The 18,090-nt window shown below is 43.3% G+C and overlaps 1 protein-coding gene across 10 annotated transcripts in view; it reads left to right on the plus strand.

The window, feature by feature from the left end:
* The window catches only part of FMNL2 (formin like 2), a 398,204-nt gene that overhangs the window by 101,057 nt on the left and 279,057 nt on the right, over positions 1-18,090 (plus strand). For 4 of the 10 annotated variants that reach the window (XM_058548971.1, XM_058548966.1, XM_058548974.1 and 1 more), the window contains exon 1: positions 2,535-3,076. The exons of 5 other annotated variants lie outside the window; for them this stretch is intronic. In XM_058548971.1, coding sequence (XP_058404954.1) covers positions 2,960-3,076 — 117 coding nt within the window. In that variant the 5' untranslated portion in view covers positions 2,535-2,959. Of the gene's footprint in view, positions 1-2,533; positions 3,077-18,090 lie in introns of those variants that run through there. One more of the 10 variants, XM_058548969.1, reaches the window with a different exon arrangement.

An 18,090-nucleotide genomic window follows, 5' to 3' on the forward strand; every position in this document is an offset into this window, starting at 1 on the left:
CAAAGAGAATCTTAGGGTTACAGTAGTGCCTTTTCAAGAAGCTAAGAGAACTTAGCTACAGAGTACTTCTTTACATTTAAAACCTGAGGAGATACCAATGCAACTCAGCTGATCTGGTAGGACTATTTGTTATGAACGATGGAAAAGCTTCTTTGAAAGCAATTACACTGTAATGGGAGAATTCCTGATCAAGCCATCGCTGGCATAGCTTGCAAATACCTAGCACATGGAAGATAAAGTTCTAACATTTCAGTTTCCATAGAAGATGAGGAGATAGTTTTAACAGATGATTTATTTTTTTGCCAATATTTTGTGACATCAACTATGATAAAGACTGTATGTATTAGTGATCAGGAAATGAAATATGTATTTAAAAATGATCACTTGATTTTAATTTTGTGGGAAGGGAGGAAGAGGGCTACAATTAAATAGAAATGTCTTCCCCTTTTTCCCTCTGGACATCCTCCCCCCAAAATTTTCCTGAGATTTTGATAGATATTCCTACAGAAATTGTGTAATATAATGGAGTGTTTTGTTTATTTTTGCACTTAATAGTCACAAATAAAAACCAAAGATTGGAGATTACAAACCTTGAAATGGCAGAAAAGTTCTTTTGGTGCATGGATTAGCACACTTCATCCTTGGCTCCTCTCAACATGTGAGATTATGAGAGAGACTAGACGTGATAAGACTTAAGGGGAGAAAAAGGTCCTGGTTACTGGCAGAAATATGGCTAGAGGGAGCCACAAATGTAACAGAAAAGGATTTCTCAACTGCAGAGAAGAATTCTAGCTTTTCCATCCAGATGGGTAACCTCCTGGGTGGGCTGATTTTGTGAGTCAATCAGACCCAAAGTACCTGTCTAGAGATTACAAAGAAAATAAACACATTTGTGGGTCAGAAGTGTCTCACCTTGTCAGCTTTTCTTTCTCACTCATTTTCACTAGATGGTGTGTGTGTGAGTGTATCTATATCCCCATTTTTCTTTGATAAGTAACACACTTACCATTAACTTTGATACAGTGTAATTTTAGAAGTACAGATTTCATTTATTCACTTTTAAGTTGAATTTATTTATACTCTCTCCCTTCTTTAAAAAGACTAGAGGTGGTTTATTTAATAGACCACACACACACATAATGTATTTGTGTGTGTATTAGCTCCATAGGCTTTTGGTAAGAGTCACTTGTCGTTTCAACAAATAATCATTGAACTGCTATGCCCAAGGCATCTTGGGGTTTATAAAGCTGAATGAAATGTGGTCCTTGATGCTTGAGTCTTGGTGTGTTACCTTGTCTCTAGAAGCAGTTGCTTTTTAACAAAAGGGTAACAACCCTGGTGTATAACAGAATCACCTGGGGAGCTTGTTAAACATACACCTGCCCAGGCTCCAGCTCTCAGCTTAGGGAAATTCTGATAATAGGTAGGGCCCAAGGTGTGTGCAGTTTTAACAAGCTCTCCAAGTGAATCTGATGCACAAACCAAGATTAAGAAACACTGTTAAGCTAAGAAAAGACTAATTGCAGGAGTTCAGCTGAAAGTCAACCAGGTAGATGCCCCTGAAATCTACAACATGAGTAGCTGGCTCAAGTCGTTTGCAAGGCTGTTTCTGTTTCCAGTGCTTCAAAATGGGTATAGTCTGAAAAGCACCCCAGAGGACAGGGTTGGGCCCAATCTTTTCTGTAAAATACCTGGAACAAGACTGTTACAGAGGAATGAGATAGCTACGGCCAAAGATCATCTCCAAAGCCTCCCCTAAAACTCCGTCCTTACATTCATCTTGCACGAAATATGACTATTCGTGTAAATTTTCTCCTTCACTAGATTGTGAAGTATTCCAGAGCAGGCGCAATCCTCTTTCTTTCTCCCACTAAGGGACACTAACCCATACATAGTAGCTATTTGACAGTTGTTTGTTTTGCATTGAATTGAATCTTCTCATTCAACTTCTGGGGTCTGACCATATATGCATATATCCATAGTGAATATTTATAAACATCCATAAAAGTATATATCTGCTTATAAAACATTTCAATCACACAAGAGTATGTAGTATATACAAGGAAGAAGGAAAAATAAAACAAGCACCTACAGACCCACACCCCATTTTATGAAATAGGATGTTGCCAATACTTTTGAGGTCCGCTGTTGACTAGATACTTTTGAACAGTAACAATCTTCTGAAATTTAAATCAGAATGCGTGCATTCAATCATTGGCTGGATCATTCATTCATTTGTCAAATGTGCCAAGCGTCAGAATCGAGGTAGTCGAGGTAGTTATTTCCACTGTTGGAGTGAGTCGGGGTCGAAAGTGACGTAAACTACCTCCAGAGGCGTACAGATTGCGTTTGCTGCAAGCGGTCCTAACCCGGGCTGGCCCTGCAGAGCGGGCGTGGTTTCCGCGCGCGGACACTTTGGGGCAGAAACTACGCGTCCCGGCAGTCCGCGGGGCGAGTGGGCGGAGCCGGGCCGGGGGCGGGGGCCGGGCGAGAGGGGGCATTGTGTCGGGAGCGCGGACCTGCGTTTGTCTGCTGGAGGTGCTGGCCGAGCGAGCGTTGTGTTCGCCGGCCCGGGGCTGGAAGTGTCAGTGGCGGCCGCGGCCCCGGCGGGAGACCGAGTCCGAGGAACCACGCGCCCGCTGGCCGGGACTGCTGGCAGGGGGCGGCGTGCCAGCGGAGCAACATGCAGATAGGCGCCCGGCGCCCTGACGACCCCTCCCAAGGAAAAGAGGCCGGGGCGGCGCTGGGGCGGCGGGGAGCATGAGGGAGGCCGGGGGGCGGCTCGGCTCCGAGCGCTGCTAGGGAGCGGCGCGCGCTGCACACTCGCCGGGGCGCAGCGGAGGGCGGGGAGCCGGGCAGGTCGCGCCAGCGGGCGGGAGCCGGCCGCCGGGAGCTGTTCTGATTTCCGACGCGCACGCGAGGGGCCCGGAGCAGCCCCCGGCCCCGGCGTGCAGCCAAGATGGGCAACGCGGGGAGCATGGATTCGCAGCAGACCGATTTCAGGGCGCACAGCGTGCCTTTGAAGCTGCCGATGCCCGAGCCAGGTGAACTGGAGGAGCGATTTGCCATCGTGCTGGTGAGTGCGTGGCGGTGGCCGGGCGCGGGACCCCGGAGCCCCAGGCCGGGCGGCGCAGCGGACCCCCCCCCTCCTCCTCTCGCCGGGAGCGAGCCTTCTATCCCAAGGGGGAGGCGCCCACCTTCCCCATTGTGGCCTCCCCCGCCTCGCTCCTCTCCGTCCCCCTTCGAGCCCACCGCGCTCGCCCTCTCGGCGTCCCGGGATGGGGCCAGGCGGGCTGCCTGGCCAGCCCCGAACCCATTGTCTGGCGGGAGAGGCACCTCGCAGCGCGTGTGCCTGGGAGGTGCGGCGTGGGCGTGAAGGGAAGGTGGCACCGGCCCGGGAGGAGCGGGCGGCGAGCCGCTAAGGCTTTTTGTTTAAAAAAAAAAAAAAAAAAAAAAAATCTCTGCAAACCCGAGTCTCTGTGGACCATCCGGCGGGCGCTCAGCCCGGGGCCTGGGGGTCCGGCGCAGATGGGCGTATGTGGCTGGCCGCGGGCGCCACGCCGGGCGGTGCGCGAAGGCGAACTTGGAGGCGGACATCGCGGCTTGGCAGAGGAGAGCTCCCCAGAAAGGAAAAGAGAAGGAAACCCGGGGCAGTGCGGCGCCCCAGTCCCTAAGCGAGGATGGGGGCATCTGAAACCCAGGCGGGAGAGAAGCGTCGCCTCAGCGCGTTCCTTTTGGTCTTAATCTTAAACCACAAAAATGTGCAATTTTGCGGGGACGTGTTACGAGCTGTCCTGACTCCAGGGACGACCCTTCCCCTCCCCCAGCACACCTAGCCAAGTCTTTGGCTCCCTCTCGAAATCCTCTTTTCTTGCTTTCCAGCTTCTCAAATATATGACACTGAAGCCTCCCTTCTTTCTCCCTTTCCTTCTGGGACTAAGTTTCTGGGCCCCTCCCAGCCAGAGCCTGTCAGATCTGTGAGCTCAAGAGGGTGTGGCGGCCTCCCCTTCGCCCCAGAGTCTATACTGCACTTGGTCCCCAGACTTCGATTTTTAGTGTCTCAGTCTCTTTTAAAGGATGTTGGAAGGGAAACGGGCAAGATCGGACGCGTTCCTATTCCTTACACTTGTACATTTCCCTTTCCCCTGCTAGTTACCTCTGAACTCTACAAGGCTAGGCAGCAAGAGAAACTTGTGCTCAAGGCAGGCAGATTTTGCGTCTGCCTGCGGGCTTTTGGCATGTAATCTCACAACTTTGGGAAAAGACCCGAGTCTGAACGCTGACTGGAACGTTTAAATTGCCTTTCTTCAGGCCTTTGACAGTGGCTGGTTTGATATTGGGAATGGTGTTCAGAATGGCAGGTTAGCTTTGTGCTCTTTAGGAGAACAGAGGCCACAAGCTTTTTCCTGCCACCCGGAAACTCTGGTGTGGCAGTCGGGAGATAGATGAGGCTGCCTGTCTTGCTTTGTGTTCTCTGTGATCTCCCACAGCTGCTCCCACTGTTGCGCAAGATGGGACACTCTGAAATGAAACAGCAGAGGCTTAATTACTTCTCAAGGCAGCCTAGGTGCATACTTGACCTGTCTTTCCAGAGACAAACGTTTTTATTCAAAATCCTCTTCCTACCAGACACATGGTTCTTAATCTCCTAGCTCTGGGTTTTCTGTCTTTCCATCCATGCTGTGGTGGTGTGTGTGTACACTTGAATTGGAAGGGCCCGTGACACAGGAGAACCAGATAATAACAGTAATGCAATTAAGCTCTGCTCAACTGGGATAGCATGATTTGCATGAGCTTTCACTTAGCCTGCTGATTAATAACACATGGTATGAATTACGCTTTAGAAAAATAATGTCCCTTGATTAACATGGTGGATTTGTGTCACTATTAAGTCTAGTAGCCACAGATTTAGGATGTAGACATTTATGATTCTGCATCACAAGCTCCTTGGGCAGTGGTTGGTTGTTGTGGCTGCTTTTACTCTGTGTGTCGCACACAATTACTAGATGTGGTTCCTTTCTACAATATTACAATATTCTAAGCCTCTCAAAACAAAAATTGCTAGGCTAACCTTTTTTGGATGAGACAGAACCTTTGGGAAAGTCTCAGCGTGGGGGCCCTCTTGTTAGGGATGTACTTGGACCGTTGGTGTGTGTTTAATGTAACTCTCCGTAGCCAGCTCCAGCTGCTCTGTGAAAACCTACAAGAGGAGTTAAAAGGAAGCATCTTTATGGGCGGATAGAAGTACAGAGTTATGGTGATTTCTCTTGTGGTCAGATTTTTCTGAAGTTGTGCATGTGATGCTCTTGGCTATGCCTTTTATCATGAATTGCTTAAGAAATCAGCACAAACCGCTTAATTCTGGAGATCAAGTTTGAAGGACAAATTATGGGTGGCAACTTTTTAAGTATATGTTTGGAGGAATTCTCTACCCTGAGACAATGGGAATCATGTTGGCGTTATTGATACTAGTTTTATTTTCCTATATGATAAAGATCATATATGTGTTTTAGGAGGAAAACCAGGTAGTAATTCTGTACAGATAAAAGTATACAAGCACCCTACTAACTATGGCTTACATCAATAATTAAGAAGCCATTTCAGGCATGGAAAACAATTCCTTCCACTCCACAAACTCTAGAATATTTAAGCATTGGGGAAGAGGAAATAAAAATTAAAATGACAGAAGTCCGTCTATTTCTGGAAAATTTTGAGAACAGACCTACTCAATGACTGTTCCCCCCTTCATCAGTCTATATGAGTTAAATTGTATAAATCTAAAAAATTGGTATGAATGGAAAGGTGAGGAGAGAGTAAAAGATTGCTGAATTAGGATCAGTGGTGGGATAAACTAAAAAATAATAGTTTTTTATGGGAACAAATGAGGTTTTTAAATAGATTTGAGTCACTGAACTTCCTGTAGTTAATGGCTAGTAAAAATGGGATCCAAAATTTAGGAGCTTAATTCTCCTAAGGAGAGTCTCTCCCCTCCCTGAACTTGTCTTCAGCATTATTATAATAATAGTTTTAAAACTTACACTTAAGGGAAAAGATTGCTGACTCTTTGTATATATTTAACTATTTGTATCCTTGTACCTGTCTTTCAGGTAGAGCTATAAGGTGATGTGCCTTTGTGTGTGCACAAGTGTGCAGTGTTGCTGTTATGTTCTTCAATGGAAGTGTTTCATCAATTATAAAATCAGTCATCTACTTCAATTTTTGTTCCTTTAGGGTGTATATATTTTATATATTTTACAGGTAACATTGGACTGTATTTTTTTGGGTCCCACACATTTATGATTAAATATACATGTGACTCTCCATTGTATCTGTTGAACATTGTCTAATTGTTGGGAATACACACACATACTCTTCACGTTCTTTATTCTCAAAGATAATGCTATGAAGGTGATTTTTGGGTGTGGTGAACAATTGATGGTTTTTGTCCAAGAATACCTTCTTCTACATGAGACACTCCACAATATTGTTCACTAATTTTTGGCTTGCAGTCACAGTTTTTCAACTTAAAATGTATGTCCCCCAATGCCTTTGTCAAGGAGCTGTCCTAAGGATTCTTTCTTTACGTTTCATAGGAAAGGATAATTTTAAGCCCTCCATCGTAGCTGGTGTCTCTCTCTGTGATATCAGATCTCAGGCTGCTTTGCAAACAGATTCAAAAAGACAGATTAGGAAGTGATGGTTTAGGGCAGTACTATCTTATATTTGATACTGGGAACTACTTTGGTGTGTGATTAATTTGAGTCCATTTCCTTTTCGGTTTTTTCCCTTGCCCTGAGGTTGAATGTAGTCATTCTGCTTTAGGAAGAAATGGGAGCATTGACTGAGTGCCGACCATGAGTATGCCCTGTGCTTACATGTCCTCGTTTAATCCTCCCAGGAACTCCAGGTATCAGCAACATTATAGATGAAGAAATAAAGATTACCTAAACTGCCTGAAGTCATTGGTATTGAATAACCAATCTAGGATTTTAATCCAGATTTGAATCTCTGCTGCCCCCCCCCCCCCCCTTATACTTCCTTAGGCCCAGAACTGGGAAGGGGAAAACAAGTGCCTAGAACTAGCAGTAAAGCTGTAAAAAAATGCCAAAATCTGGTAGCTGCAAATTTCAAACCGTATAAAATTGGCATAAATATTTTAGAAGTGACTAAAGTGAGGTGCACTTGATGTTTCTCTTTAGATGTCAGACATTTTGGCATCTTCACTAATCTGTTCTATTTTTCAGGTGTGGAGTTAAATATTGATTTGGTTCAAAAGTGTGCTCTTCAGTTTTTCTGATCAAGGCAGACTTGAACTACCTTGGTTGGGCAGTTTAGGTTTTCCAAATCAGAGGGAAGAGACAATCTATCCATGAATGCATACAGTCCAAATGTAATTACTTGTGAAAGGGACAAGGAAGGTCAAGTTTTAAGATTTAAGTTTATTTCCCTCTGCTAGGTGGTGTCCCCTTTCATCCACTTCCAAGGAGAGCCCTTACCCTGCAGTCTGCTGAGCAGATGGATGGGTGGGAGTGTAGTGAGGCATCATCAGATGCGTGCTGGTTTGTATTTTCACATCCTTTCTCCTGTTCTGAGGGAAGGGAGGTGGAGGAGGGGGTGGAGTGTTGTCACTTTGAGCTATTACAATCTCATCCTTGGCAGCAACCCCTTGAGCTGTTTTATTCTCCAGAGTGAGAATATATGCCTACGACTGTGCTTGTCATCATTATCAGGGTGCATTTTTTTCCCTTAATAGTACCAATATATTTGAGTATCTAGGATAGAAGTTGATCAAAGGGTATTCTCTGAATGCAAATGTTTGGCTCCAGTGAGAGACTGGCAGCAATGTAAACTGATAAAATTTGGGGGAGAAGAAGTATGCATGCCCGTAAATCCTTAAGTGATAAGAATTACTTTCACTTCAGCCTTTCATTTAGCAAACGGCATTGGCCTGGGAGGCAGGAGACCTAGTTTCTAGAATCATATCTGCTGCACCAGCTTGGGCAAGTTAAACTCGTGCCTCTGGTCCTTTGATTTTCCTCCTCCGTAATAGGAATAAAATTGGACACAACTGTGAGGATAGCCATGAGATTTTTGAAATCATAACACTTGGAAGTGTAAAATTTCCAGAACATGATATATTCTGATCTATTAGCCGACTTTTAGTGTGTGTTTTTTTTCGGTGAGGAAGAGTGGCCCTGAACTAACACCTGTTGCCAATCTTCCTCTTTTTGCTTGAGCAAGAGTAGCCCTGGGCTAACATCTGTGCCCATCTTCCTCTATTTTTGTATGTGGGATGCTGACACAGCATAGCTTGATGAGTGGTTTAGGTATGTGCCCAGGATCCGAACCTGCGAACCCCAGGCTGCCGAAGCAGAGCACGTGAACTTAACCACTACGCCACCGGGCCAGCCCCCCTACTTTTAGTTGTGAAGAGCTTTTGTGTAGAAAAGTATGTAGCAGTATTCAGTGTGGTCTAGAGAGTAGAATTTCCAGGGTCAGTGACTGAAAGTCATATAAGCATAAGGAAAAGTATTCTAACATTTAGGGTTGTGAAAAAATGGAGGATGTGAGCTGCCTCATTAGAGTTGCTCAGACAGAAGCTGTATGAAAAATGCTGATGATTGGAAGGCCTTTCCAAACCCAAGATATAGTTAGTGCATTATTGGCTTGAACAGTGCCCCCTCTTGAGGTGAATCTGCCACCTGTAGGTTCTAGACATAGAATTACAGCACCTGAGAGTGGGGAAGGATCTCTCACTTCCCGGTTCCTCCAGGGTTCAGAGGAGAAAAAAATAAGTTGTAGGCTCATGCTTGTTCTGGAAATTCATTTGACTTTACAAAAACTGTTGCCTGAAGGGCCTGGTCTTAATGAACTGTGCCTTTTTCGAACTTTGGGCTTGGAGATTAAGGACAAGGTGAAGTGGGCTCCCTGGCCCTCATATTTAAGCAAGTAATAGATGTCATAAAAGTGGCTAATACAAGAAGACTGATTCCAGATGATTTCTTTCCTTTGCAAGAGGGCACTGGTACCTGGAATCCTCTAGGAACAAAGTGCAGTGAATCCTTGTAGAAGAACAGACTGGAATTACTTAGGAGGGACGGTGGGTTACCAGCTATGCAGCTGCTTGGCAAAGGCCCTCTTGTAGAGTGGTGCTTCCACTCTACAATGGTGAACATTGCCCCCCTTCCCCCATACAAGAAGTATGTCCCCAGACTTTGGGGTTGTGGTTTCTGTAGAGAGGCTTCATGCACCTTCTTAGCTCTCACCTACTAACACTGGGACAGAGATCACTCATCTCTTGTCTTCACTTTAAGATGGTGTTTGTTCATACTCCAGTGATCTCCCTCTCCCCTCCCCAGTCACCCCATCCTTTTTTCCAGAACCTTCTCTTTCAACATAACACCAAGGACTATGCAGTTTTCAACAGATGTGCTATAATTTGAAAGCAGTGTCGGGGGAAGAGCTGGTAGGCTGAAGAGCTGCCTCGTGGACTGTGAGATTCAACAGATGTGGACCAGGATGGCTGGGAGTCCCTAAATTGGGAAATACCAGTTCCCTACTTGGAGGTATAATGGTATTTGATGTAGACGGATAGAAGTCTATTTTCACACTCCTAAAAAACAAAATGATAAAAACAAAACAAAACAAAAAGCATGACCAGTGGCATCTAGAGCTCATGAGTGGGCACCTTATCACAAACTTCCCATAGTTTCTAGAACATACCACAGGTGTTCCCTGATCACATCTTCAGCATTCTTATGCAGTCTGTAACTGACTTTAGTGACTCTTATTTCACATGTAACCTTAGCCTACTTACTTCTTTGCTGAAGAAGCATTGTTGCACTTGTAAGCTGCTGTATCCATTGCCACAGAAGCTGAGAGCTTGGAGGTGTTTAGACCCTGTCATTTCCAGGGGTAATCTCACTTGATTGAATTCTGTGTGTTAGAAGGCGCCCATGGCCTGGTTTATCCTAAAATCTTGTTGGCTTTGGGAAGCGTGTCAGATAGTTCACATTTTTGGCCCTATACCTGGTGCTGAGCACTAAGGTGTGACTGGTGCCTGAAAGTAACAGATCTCACCTGTCTCAAGTCCTGTCTTGAGCTCAGGAACCTGACTTCTTTTCTTTTTCCTTTTTCCATGAAAGTTTGGCTAAACACTTTATTTAAGGTAGGATAATGAAGTGATTGACCAGCTAAAGCAGTGGTTCTAAAACTTCATTGCATCTCAGCATCGCCTGGGAGCCTCAAAAAAAATACCCCGGTCCTACTCCTAGAAAGTCTGGTAAATTTGTACGGTGACCTGAGCATCAGGATTTTTAAAAGCTCTTTAGGAGATTTGAATGTGCAAACTTGGTTGAGAGCCACTGTGCTAGAGGAATGTTTCTTCTCCTTTTCCTGCCTGCTCCAAAGACCAAACATGAGTTAAAACCACAATGAAAAAAGCAGATGAGTGTAGTAGGAAAGGAATTGGTTAAGAAGTGCCAGAAAATTTAGAGATATTGGGTAAAGTTGAGATGGGTTAAAAAAAAAAAAAAAAAACTCCTGAAGATATTTGATTCAACCGAAAGCACCAAGATGAGAAATATGGAAGAAATGGATCAAAGCCTGTTGAATGTTAGATTTATTTAACTATTTAAGAAATGATCATCAAGTAATCATAACGAAAAATTTCAGAGAAAGTTCTGTATATTATAGCTAAAGAGTGAACGGAGGTGTACTTCTGGAGTAGAACAAGCAATAAATCAATTGTGTTTTTGCTTAGGCCTCTGCTCTCCAGCCTAATTGATTGTTGGTTCAATGCAGGCCTTGTGCTTTGATCTCTGGCTTTACCATTTACAAAGACTTGATGAGCTTGGCTTCCTGGAGTGAAATTCAAATACACTTGTGAAATGTAAACAACATTCATTTATTAAGAATCCTATAATCAAGGCAAATTGGCATGCTTATATAAGCAATTAGCTTTGAGAATAGAAAGATAAATAGGATGCTAGGTCAAGAATGGGCTGATTGTTCTCAATGCAAGACTCTAGTTATTCCTTTAATAGTTATAACATAAGCAAATAGACATTCCTCTTACTCATAATCTTTAGCATTTGTGGTTTGGGGTTTGAGGACAGAGTATGTGGTTTTCTGAACTGAGAGGATAGAAGCAATTATTGTCTAATTTTCATCTAGAAATATACATCAAGGAAATGTATGTAGTTGGTTTATGACTAGATAAAACTTTCTAGTAATTGGGAACAGGGTGAGAGAAGGTATAGATTTAAGTGATAGTATTAAAGAATAATGGAGTTTTATTTTGGTGGGGAAGGTAAAGAAGATGACTGTTTTACAATAGCAGAATGAAAATAATCTCGTCTGCCTTTAGTGAATAATGTTCTTTTTTTTTTTTTTTTGTTTAGAAGGAAACATTGGGATAAATAATAGCAAGAGAAGTTGAATAGAACATGATTAGATTTGCACCATGGCAACACTGCCCAGTGAGTTCAATACCGCTATATGTCTTTTTTTTTTGAAAGCTGGGGAACCTCAATGCACAGGCGATGAATCAGGTGAATAGCTTTATAGGTTAGGTTCAGTTCTGGCCCTTTCAGTCCCCAGTATGGTCAGCCTTGTGGTTCTTCCAAGGAAATTTTGCCTTTTTAGTGACAATGGAGTATCTTGACTAATTGGGATTCTTGATCCCCAAGGCCTTCTGCCTGGTGAACCTAGGAAGCCAATTCAGTCCAAGTGTCTTGGCCCAGGATGCTATAAACTTAGAATTGGTGACACCTCAGGCCTTATCACAAAATCATTGTTTTATTACCAACTAATCAGGCCATGTGGATGCAGACCTGGAGAGACCATTTAGAACTGTGTGGTCTCCCGGGTTTGTGGAACCATTGTGCTTGCCAGTGCTCAGCCTCTCCAGTATCCTTTCACAGTAAAAACTTTGAATCTTGGGGTTGGCTTTTTGGAAAGCATTTGTTTCAATTAGAAATCTCCAGATCATCTGTGAATTTACAAGGTCATTTAATGGATGCCATTCTTTAACATTAGACATCTGTATTTTTGTTAATTCACCAGTAATTACAAGAAATTCCAAGGTTGATTTCCTCTAATTTTTCTATTGATAATGGAGAAATTTAAAAATTCTTTGTTGTTCTTTAGAATGATATCTCCTAATTATCCTTTAAAAAATCTTTTTGTTGAAGAATGATATACAAACATAAGTGGGCCCATATCATTAAGGTACAGCTTGATGGATTTTCACAAAGTGAACACACTCTTGGACTAGCCCTTAGATCAGGAATTGGAATCTGTTTCCCTGTTTTTCTTCAAACAGGGTTCAGCTTGGCTCCTTGCTTCCCCAGCCATAGTCGCTCACCTGCAGTTACTTTCCAAGTGGCCAGACTTGTGTGGAAGAAAGCAGACCACAGGGTTGTGCCTTGTGGTCTGATCCTAAATGGCTCTAACCATGAGGTTTCCACTGCTTCCTTTGAGACAGTTCCTCAGTCCAAGTAGGTCTGACCATTAGGAAATATTGACACTGCAGCATCTTCCTCTTACTTTTAGTTACCATTGATAACCGTAATGGTATTTCTTTTGTGTGTGTACTGTATCTCTGTTTTTCATAATACTAAGAAGAGGACATTTTGATTTATGCTCCTAGAGTTAGGCATGAATGGGGAGCGATTTCCATGGTGAAAGTGAACATTTGCATTTTGGGCTTCAGTACTTGGAATTATGTACTCGCAGGTGCAAGTTTTGTTTATTCACTCTCAAGGCGAAGTTCTGGCCTTTAGCTTTTGTCATCTTTCTTGATGATTCTTTTGAAGTATTACAAGGTATAAGATTGTGGATTTCATCTTCTGGTTCAATTTTCCCATCAAAGCCCTGTTATGTTATTCGAGACATTGATCCAATTTGAGAGGCTCTTTGGCCGTATTTGTTAATGATTTGCCTTCCATACTCTCCTCTGTAACTTCTGTGTCCCTCCCAGCCTTCTCATTGGAGCCGTCCACAGTCTGCCCAGACCCATCTCCTCTCCTGTTTCCTTACACACCTCTGACTTGAAGTTCGCTTTATCCCTGTGCACAGAACAGGCATGCACTTGCCCTCCATTATGTCTTTTCTCACAGTGATTCTCCTGCATATTATGTGCTCCCTTTGCTTCTCTGCTTATTGAAATTCTTTCCAGCCTTCAAGGCTCTTCTGAAATCCCACCTGTTTCCAGTGTCCTTGCAGGCCCACATCAACTTGGAGGAGGTGGGAAAAACCACTCTTGTCTTTGATCTCTTTATAGCATGAATAGTGTGAATTATTTCTCTTTCTCATGAGGCTCTTGATTAAACATCACCTTGTGTAAGGTGTGACTGTAAAATAAGGGGATGCTTTTATGTGTAGCTTTGGAGTCGCTCATTACATTCTTAGCCATCGTTTATACCCCTCTTTTATTTGCCAGTTCACATCGTGGGCTTCTGGAAGGCAAGGATCGCATCTTACAGATCCTGCGCTTTTCCTTATCCAGCACAGTGCATGGCCCAGGGAAGGGTCTTAGCAAATAATTACAGACTTGATTTGAGAACTGTGCTCACTGAAACAGGACTGGGAATTGAGTAGCTGCTCCTGGAACCTATTTAACGGCCCACACTGGGCTGACTGTTAATTGCACATAACTTGCCTTTGTGGTGAAGTGACACTTTGTTACAGATTCATATCATCTTGCTATTCTCCATATCACTTGACTGTAGTAGCTGCCCGAGAATACTAAGTGTTCAGAGATATTGAGTTTGCATCATGCTTCACCTGAGTGCTTACGGAAAGCTGGTGGATTAGGAGAAGAGGAGGAGGGTAGTTGAAATGGCCAAAGAAAATCAGTGGGTTTTCGCTGTCACTGAGCCAGATTGGTATGTCATGCTGTACTGTCATCAAGTGAGTAGTAGCACAGTAGCATAGGACTTTCTTAAAGTGTCCTTCATGAGATTTCCTTTTTTATTTGGAGTGAGGCAAGTTTAAGTGGGCAACATTCCTTATTTTGGCATTTTAGTGCTTTGCTGTTTGCAGAGTGCTTTCAAATGATCTTTTGTGCTTCTAAGCGTTCTTAATAAACGAAGCAAATAGGGCATGAGGGTGTGTGGCTTGAAGTTATATAAGACAGTGGTCAAGTTTCTGATGCAATCTTAGGTCTTTCGCACTGCAACTCCAGGGGGCATTCCACTGTAAAATAACATGATGTTTATTTGCTCGCTCATGTTCTGTTCTGTGCTTTATAAGCATTATCTCTGATGCTCTCGGCAACCCTTGGAGGGAGGTATTGTCTTCCTTTTACTAATGAGACAGTGGGGCTCAGAGTGATAAAGTGGCCCCTACCAAATGGTGGAGGCGGGATTTGAATCCAGGCCTGTCTGGTGAGAGAAGCTGCTGCTTTCTACACCAAGTCTGTTTTCTGAGTTAGCTGTAAGATGTCGTTAAATGTATACCCTCTGGACTAAATTCATTAATTCACACAATAGCTATACTTTGTGTGAGTCCAGCATCGATATAGTTGTAGGTATACCAAACTTTAAAGTTTCAGAGGGAAAGTGCCATTTCTATATTTTGAGTGTTCAGAAAAAGTTTCTTTGGGTTAGGAAGTAGAGAGATGCCAGCTTGCTCCCAACCACTGCTAGACTACACTTTTTATTCTACATTGTGTGATTTTGCTCATTTGTCACTGCTTAAGAAGGGCTTATGCTTTAACCAGACGGTCCGAAAACATATTTCGAGCACTTACTATGTACCAGGCAGTGTTGTGGGCTCTGGAGGATGCAGTGCTGCACAAGGCTGACCAATTATCTGCCCTCAAGGAGATTGCAATCTAGTGGGAGAGGGCAGTCTGGGGAGCCAGATGTGAAAAGAGTATACAGATATATAAAAAGGAACTGTTCTGATGATGCAAAATGCTATGAGGAGAATAAACAAGGATAATGCCAGGTGGTACCCTCTCCGTTGAGATCTGCGTGACGGAGAGCAGACAGCCAGTGTGTGAAGATCAGGTAAGAGCCCTCAAGCACAAGGACTAGCCAGGGCTCTATTTGTTTCTCCTCCCCCTGGCTCAGGATGGGGTTCCATGGACACTGAAGCAAGTGAAGGGACCAGCATATGGGATGTACTCAGCTCACTTGGTTTCAGACCTCACCTATGGGGAAACCTCAAGGTGGAGGTGCAGGAGTCTGTTTCCTTTGACTGTCATAATACAGCTGTTTCTCGTAAGTGCCTTTGTGCAGTCACACTTCTGCTACCTGTCAAATTCAAATGATTTCTTTTTTTTTTTTTTAAAGATTTTATTTATTTATTTTTTTCCCCCAAAACCCCAGCAGATAGTTGTATGTCATAGCTGCACATCCCTCTAGTTGCTGTGTGTGGGACGCGGCCTCAGCATGGCCGGAGAAGCGGTGCGTCGGTGCACGCCCGGGATCCGAACCCCGGGCCGCCAGCAGCGGAGCGCGTGCACCCAACCGCTAAGCCACCGGGCCGGCCCTCAAATGATTTCTAACAAATGATCATTGCAGTCTTGTCACTGTTCCAGACCCATGGGACATACAGTTTGAGAATGGAGTATTTGCTTAGTGTGAACAGTGCCCTTGTAAGTAAAGGGACTCTGAAGGCTGGTACTTAGAATGGCCCATTTTATCTGCTTGAAGCAATAGGTTGACCTGGGTTAGGCAAGGTAAAAAGAAAACTTCCTTTTTGCTGTAACTTGCTACTCGCCTGTTGCTCAGATTTTTTCCTTATTTTTCTTTAAAAATTTTTTTATTTTAAGGGCATACAAGAGGTTTGATTCTGAAGTTAAAAATAAGATAAAAGATGGAGCCTGCCCCGTGGCATAGTGGTTAAGTTCGGTGCGCTCCGCTTCTGTAGCCCAGGTTTGTGGGTTGGGGTCCTGGGCGCAGACCTACGCCACTTGTCAGCCATGCTGTGGTGGCGACCCACATACAAAATTGAGGAAGATTGGCAAAGATGTTAGCTCAGGGCGAGTCTTCCTCAAGCGGGGGAAAAAAAAAAAAAAAAGAGGAAGATTGGCAATAGATGTTATAGCTCAGGGCCAATTTTCCTCAGGGAAAAAAAAATGTATAGTTAAAATTATCCCTGAAATCCTAAAATCCCTTAAGTTTCCCATACATGTACAGTATGCACAGTTCTGGATAGACAACCCTAGAGAGTAATTCTTATGTGTGTTCAAGTTGGAGAACCTCTGAGCTTGACCGAGGGAGAATCCAAAAGAGAAGAGTCTACATGCAGATGTCTAGGCAGTCAGGCCATTCTGCGTTTCCCTCTCAAACCTGGTGGTGGTGGAGAATGGGGAGAGAGTTCTAACATCTTGCTTGCCTATAGATTTATGCCGTTTAATACCTTTAAGTACATATTAGTGTATGTTCATACATACCTTTAAATACATATAATACATTAAAGGTTTAAATACTTCCGAATATCTATTAGTGGATTTGTTTCTTGTGAGGATTTTAAGGCAGGCTGCGAGTTAAATCTAGGTTTGATGCTTGTACAGCAGTAATAACAACATGGGTCTCTTATTGTGCATTTCTTTAATCACTTCAGAAACGGGAAAGGTAGTTCAGGATACCTGACAGGTAGGCATCATCCTGTTTTATGTAGGAGAAACTCAGGACCAGATAAGTGAGGGAAGTTGCCTGAGGATACACATTTCTAGTGGGTACTGGAGCTGAAAATCAACTTTTTTAACTCTAATGCTGTGCTCCTAACAAACTGTTTTGACTCCCAAATACAAAAATATAATTTAAAAATGATAAATATAAAGGTTCAAAATGAAGCCCTGTGCGGATAAGTTCAATAACTTTTCAGGCTGTATTAATTTTGTTAGTATATACCCAGAACCAACAGTAACTATATATCCTTCAAAAAAAAATTTAAGATAAAATAAGAACTGGATGAATAAGCCACTGTCTACTGTTGAAATGGTAAAGACCAAATAAGCTTGTGATCAAAATGGCTTTTTTTCTAGTAACAGTTGTCCTCTGAAGGCTCTCTTTCAGACCACTGTCTCTGAACCTTTGTTTTTTTAAATGTCTTTAGTAAAATGGCTGTGTTGTTACAGCTTGAAGGTTGTGTGGTAAGCCTTTTGATCAGTCCTCAGTGATAACCCACAGACTTGGGCTTCCTTGTGAGGGGAACAACCGTTCTTATCTCGTATTAGTAGGCTTTATGTTGGGGGTTGCTTATTTTTAATAAACAAATCCCATGTAGCCCCAGTCATTCATTCAACAAATGTTTTGTTTGGGTGTTTGCTCCAAGCCAGGCAATAAGATGCTGGGACATAAAGGTGAATAAAACATCCTCTCTACCTTTGAGGAGTTAACTGCCTAGTGGAAGAGACAGGCGTGGAAATGGAGATAATAGGATTTTTGAAGGCATTTATCATAAACCGATGTGCTGTGAATATAATGTGCTATAGAAGGGCATATTAAGGTTAAAGTCTTGTAACATTTTAGGTAAGCTCATAAATCTAGACAAGTTAATTAATTTAGCTGAAAGTTGTAGTTCATAAAGTACGGACAAAGTCAATTCTGCTCTGGGTCTGAATGCTTCCAGATTCAGGTATGTGCGTAAGTGTGCCTGTGCAAACCACTTGGAAGAATCTCGTAAAAAAATTCCCAGGGACAGCCTTTCAGGTGGTAGAGGATTCTACTCGGAGGAGTAACAGACTGTGAGGCTTACCCTTCTAGGTTGCATGCATCATGAGTAAACATCTGCTATACTCACTTTGCTAGAAAGCTTGCCGTCTTCTCTACAGAGCTTATCATAGGAAGTGATGGCGTTGGATCATTAGGACCCAGAATGGACATTTAACTGAACTGCTAAAAAAGGCTTCATTTTACAAAATGCTCGTTTATGAGCACAGGCTTTGGAGTTAGACCTAAGTTTGAATCAGGATTTTGCTGCTCACTGGTTGTGTGATCTTTCTAAGCCCGGGAAGCCATGCCTATTATATGAGCTCAGGAGCCACCTTTTTGGGTTATTGTGAATATTAAAGGATATTACTTTGTACAGTCAAGTTGTGGCACTCAGGGAAGCACTTCACAAAAAGTGGTG

Source organism: Diceros bicornis, chromosome 10 (genome assembly GCF_020826845.1).
Source record: "Diceros bicornis minor isolate mBicDic1 chromosome 10, mDicBic1.mat.cur, whole genome shotgun sequence".
Classification (NCBI taxonomy): domain Eukaryota; kingdom Metazoa; phylum Chordata; class Mammalia; order Perissodactyla; family Rhinocerotidae; genus Diceros; species Diceros bicornis.